Source organism: Drosophila yakuba, chromosome 3R (assembly GCF_016746365.2).
Source record: "Drosophila yakuba strain Tai18E2 chromosome 3R, Prin_Dyak_Tai18E2_2.1, whole genome shotgun sequence".
NCBI lineage: Eukaryota > Metazoa > Arthropoda > Insecta > Diptera > Drosophilidae > Drosophila > Drosophila yakuba.
The window spans coordinates 21,064,491-21,068,782 of NC_052530.2; the positions used below are offsets into that span (position 1 = coordinate 21,064,491).

Genomic DNA, 4,292 nt, shown 5'->3' on the forward strand with positions numbered 1-4,292 from the left:
GCAATTTCATTTAATTTTTACTTTATTACTACTTAACATAATTTATATTTGGTTTTCTTTTTTGATCTCAGCTGTATGATACTTATGTTGCGCTTAGAGTGTAACAGTTATTGGGACTCTGATAGCTCGGAAATCTTGTAGCTGCAAAGTTGCGGCCTGTGGAGGAAAAATACCTTTCAATAAACGTACCAATATAAAATTACGCTATTTCAACTTACGCTGTTGTGGCTCCGCGAACAACGCAGTAAGCTATGAAACGTTCAATCTGCAAAATAATATTTATAGAGGCGATGTCCTCACTATAAATGTATTGGCACTCACCATCATTTCAAAGTCACCATAGGCGGTGGAGCGATCCAGGCGCACCTGCAGGAAGTACTTGTGAATCTCGGCACCCAAATTGTCCTTCCAATCAGGACACTCTTCGCGTATGCGTCGGCAATTGATGATCATGCTGAAGGTGCGGATAAGCATAAACATGTCTGCTTGGCGTCCACTGTCTGCCAACTGCTGCCAGTTGACCATTTTGACCATTTCGAAAGCCTTGTGGGCCTGCAAATAAATGGGAATATAGTTCAGAATGCAAATGAACAGTTTTGAGGGCTTACATATTCTTTATTGTCCAGTTGAACTGGTTCTCCAGTGTACCGGCTCATTATGGTGAGCAGCAAGGCCATAGCAATATCGTTCCCCAGACGACTGGACTCTACCAAGGCAGGAATCGCGGCCTGCATGTCCTGCACTCTTTCAAGGCGCTCCAATCCCACGCCAGTAATGAGCTTTTCGTGCAACCCACTGGCCATGTAGGTCATCTGAGGAGATAAAATGTAAATATAGGAAGCTGGTAGGGTGGCATGTAGGGAAACTACCTCCTCTGGGTCCAGGGAGTCTGCCAGATGGCACACCACATCCACTATCATGAAGCGCTCCCTCATCAGCAGAACGTTGTCCCTTTGGTACGTCATCATCATAATGGCGAGGGTAAACAGGTCCAATAGCTGCTGCAGATTGAGTTCCAGCTGCCCGGACAAGGTGGCCATCATGCGGTCTAGCAACTAAGTTGTTATGCACAAATTAGTATTAGTTATTTGGTATAATGATAATTAGTACCCGTTTGGCGTCTGTGGTTTCTGCTGCGTAGGGAAACAAGTCCTTGATCGACGACTTGCGCAGGAAGGACGTGATGCTGTCATGGTCATAGCCGAGGCGCATTTCGTCCTCTTCCAGAAAGGAATTATTCGACGATTCACCAGATACATTCATTATGTATTGGCGGCAAATAAAATGCGCAAAACAAAAAAATACAAATAATAAATGAATAGAGTGACCAGGCACTAAGATCAGGCCATAACAGACTAACGCGTAGCTAAGCGCTGTACTGAAAGAGCCAACACGGTCATACCTTTATTGTTGCTCCACGTGCGGCAGTTTTTATTCTTTTACTACTTTAATAAGCGATTTTAGTGAAATAACACGATTTAAAATGCCGCCTGTTAAGAAGCCCAAGGCGCAGAAGATCGTGAAACAAAGCACGCCCAAAAAGACCATCGATACCAGCAAGAATGTGGTTTCCGGACAGGTGAGAGCCGCTACAATACCAAATGCTTCTCCGATTGCATGGATAACCGTAAACCGCGTCCATTTTAGCTGAAAAAAAAGGTGGCCAAGGCCAAGCCGCAAAAGCCAAAGGGCCCGGAACGCGGTGTGGTCGTTGTGAAGCACCTGCCCCATGGATTCTTCGAGCAGCAGCTGCGCCAGTACTTCCGACAATTCGGCAAGGTACTCCGCATCCGTTTGGCCCGATCCCTGCGCACTGGTAACAGCAAGGGCTACGCCTTCGTGGAGTTCGAGTACCCGGAGGTGGCCAAGGTCGCTGCCGACACCATGGACAACTACCTGATGTTCCAGAAGGTTGTGAAGGCCAGCTACATTCCGCCAGAAAAGCAAACTTTCAACTTCTTCAGGACCTCGGTGAAGAAGGTGGTCAATAAGGTGAGTCCAATGGAGAATACTTACCATTTACATTTATAATCCATATGTTTACTACTTTGCAGGCTGGCAAGGAAATCTATGTCTCCGATTTAACCAAAGCCACTCAGCGCAGCGTGAAGAAGCAAAACAACTGGGATGAATCTGCTTGCCAGAAGCGCACCGTTGCCAATATCAGCAAGATCAAGAAGCTGCAGGAGAAGTACAAGGATTTGGGCATTAACTTCTCCAACCTACTGGTGGAACCAGTAAAGAAAACAGGCGGATCTTCTGAGGCATCTACGAGCCAGGCAGCAGTCAAGAAAGCCGGTAAGAAACAGAAACAGCCGGCGAAGAAGGAACCAACGCTGGAGGACTTGCTGGGCAACACCATCAACGAGGACTCTGATGATGAGGACTACGTAGATGCATCCGACGATGAGTCCGACCTGGAGGCTGCGGAGGAGGAAGCGGATAGTGAGCAGGCCAGCGATGACAGCGACGAGGAGGAGGAGGACCTTCCACCGCCGCCCAAGAAGAACAAGGCGAAGCTGACTGACAAACTGAAGCGCAAGCCCGGCACTGGCGGCGTGCAGAAAAAGAAAATAGCTCCGGTGGCCAAAAGCAGCAAGAATGTCGCCACCCAGAAGCTGCAGCTGGCCGCAGCCAAGTCGGTGGCCAAACCCTTGCCCAAGGGAAAGGCCAAGAAATCCAAGTAGTAGCTTAAAATACCTTTACTATAGTTGTTAAGTAACCGAAAACATTTTGTAAGATGAATTGTGTTAAAATATGTCCTTGTACAAACTAAAATTGCGTTTTGGCTGCGCTGCCATGCTGTTCCTCCAGTTTGATGCGCTTGCACTTCATGCGTCGGTTTTGGAACCACACCTTCACCTGGCGTTCGGTCAACTCCAGTGCCACTGCGATCTCGTAGCGGCGCAAGCGGGTCAGGTAGTTGGAATAGCAGAACTCCGCTTCCAGCTGCGTTAGCTGCGTTTTTGAAAAGGCTGTGCGTTCCTTGCGATTCGAGCTGGTTGCTCGGAGCTTGGTCGTTTGTCTTGGAACTTCTTGGCCAGCCGCCTCCTCGTTTTGTAACCATTGATCGTTCGCATCGTTGCACCAATTAGTTTCTAGTTTGTTGTAATCCACGTAGGCAGAAGCCGCACTATGGCCGTATACATAACTGCAGTCCGTATATCCTTCCGTTTGGTTTAGCCACGATTTCGCAATATCCTCGTAGCAATAGGACTCGTAATCGACGTTCGCGTGGGAGTTCTTCATGGCGGTTCTCTGTGCTTCTAGGGCTAAACTATTACTGAAATCTCGGATTCGGCGGAGCTGCTTTTTAAAGAGAGCGCAGAGTGTGCCAGTCCAATCTGCTATTTCACTTAGTCGCAAATGATGTGCTGCTGATATGATAATTGTGCGCAACATCTGGACCCCGGGTATGAGTGGTTATGACACCCGCAGATCGGCTTGTTGTCTTAGCCTACGAACTGTTGTCACAACAAACCCGAATCCGATTCCTTGCCCCTTCCCCGGCGTCCGGTCAGAAACGGAAGTGGATGCATGAGTCAAGTGCTTTGTGCCACCAACTGCGGAGCTATAAAATTTTAATAGACAAACGTCGGCGAGTCGGAAGACCCAGTCGGAGATTTATCTGAAAGTCGCAATTGCACGCGTGTTTAAAGTCGATGCGGCAGATTAAAAGCGCCTATTGAGTGTATATCCCTAGATAATCCATGACAAAGTGGAGTTTGATATCATAATTAATTGCGAAGTGCGTGGCATAGAAATGGTTAAGGAATTTCCTAGTTTAATAGGGGCCTTTTTTATTGACTTATATATTATTATGAAATGAAAAACAATTAAAATAATGAAAAATATAGAGCAAACACAGTGGTTCACAACATTAAACCCGTTTCCGCATATTTTATGTGTTCTTCCAAATAAATCCTTTTATCTATTCAGTAAATACCGCATTGGTATATTAAGTACTTTTGAATTAACCGCCTTCATTTTTAAAGTAAACTAGTGTTGGAAAGTCCTTAGTTGGTTTTAGGCACAACTACCTGTCAAGTGATGACCGACTGAAACATCGCAACGGGGATTTAGAGATATCTTCTGCTTTCTCTATGTAAGCCGTTGTGTGTTTTCATTTATTTATATATAGTTTATCATGTTCTTCCGCTAGACAATAAATGTCACTTAATTTAGAACAAGTATACCAGTTAAAACTATCGATAGTAGGAACGATAGAAATACTTACCGATATTTATCGATGTATGGCTACGTTTATGCTTGCCATCACCAGTGCAATAGTA

The 4,292-nt window shown here is 45.8% G+C and overlaps 3 protein-coding genes across 3 annotated transcripts; 1 reads left to right on the forward strand and 2 right to left on the reverse strand.

Annotated features, from left to right (window-relative positions):
• Window positions 1–4: 4 nt before the first annotated feature.
• Window positions 5–1,339, reverse strand: LOC6537772. The gene is made up of 6 exons (XM_002098277.4): window positions 1,111–1,339; window positions 870–1,055; window positions 609–812; window positions 322–552; window positions 219–265; window positions 5–156 (listed from the first exon to the last, which is right to left on the reverse strand). Exons 1-6 carry the CDS (start codon window positions 1,261–1,263, stop codon window positions 108–110), a joined length of 870 nt encoding a protein of 289 aa, XP_002098313.1. The 5' UTR covers window positions 1,264–1,339; the 3' UTR covers window positions 5–107.
• Window positions 1,340–1,384: 45 nt separating this feature from the next.
• On the forward strand, window positions 1,385–2,778 carry LOC6537773 (MKI67 FHA domain-interacting nucleolar phosphoprotein). The gene is made up of 3 exons (XM_002098278.3): window positions 1,385–1,579; window positions 1,648–1,992; window positions 2,055–2,778. The coding sequence occupies exons 1-3, from the start codon at window positions 1,484–1,486 to the stop codon at window positions 2,685–2,687; spliced, it is 1,074 nt and encodes a 357-aa protein (XP_002098314.1). The 5' UTR covers window positions 1,385–1,483; the 3' UTR covers window positions 2,688–2,778.
• On the reverse strand, window positions 2,679–3,866 carry LOC6537774 (homeobox protein Hox-C9). The gene has a single exon (XM_002098279.3). It carries the CDS (start codon window positions 3,400–3,402, stop codon window positions 2,773–2,775), a length of 630 nt encoding a protein of 209 aa, XP_002098315.2. The 5' UTR covers window positions 3,403–3,866; the 3' UTR covers window positions 2,679–2,772.
• Window positions 3,867–4,292: the final 426 nt, after the last annotated feature.

Coding starts and splice junctions, on each gene's coding strand:
- LOC6537772 (XM_002098277.4), bottom strand. CDS start 1,263: ATGAATGTATCTGGTGAATCGTCGAATAATTCCTTTCTGGAAGAGGAC. Junction 1,056..1,110: donor AAACCACAGACGCCAAACGG/GTACTAATTATC, acceptor ATAACAACTTAG/TTGCTAGACCGCATGATGGC. Junction 813..869: donor ACTCCCTGGACCCAGAGGAG/GTAGTTTCCCTA, acceptor TTATCTCCTCAG/ATGACCTACATGGCCAGTGG.
- LOC6537773 (XM_002098278.3), top strand. CDS start 1,484: ATGCCGCCTGTTAAGAAGCCCAAGGCGCAGAAGATCGTGAAACAAAGC. Junction 1,580..1,647: donor AGAATGTGGTTTCCGGACAG/GTGAGAGCCGCT, acceptor CGTCCATTTTAG/CTGAAAAAAAAGGTGGCCAA. Junction 1,993..2,054: donor TGAAGAAGGTGGTCAATAAG/GTGAGTCCAATG, acceptor ACTACTTTGCAG/GCTGGCAAGGAAATCTATGT.
- LOC6537774 (XM_002098279.3), bottom strand. CDS start 3,402: ATGTTGCGCACAATTATCATATCAGCAGCACATCATTTGCGACTAAGT.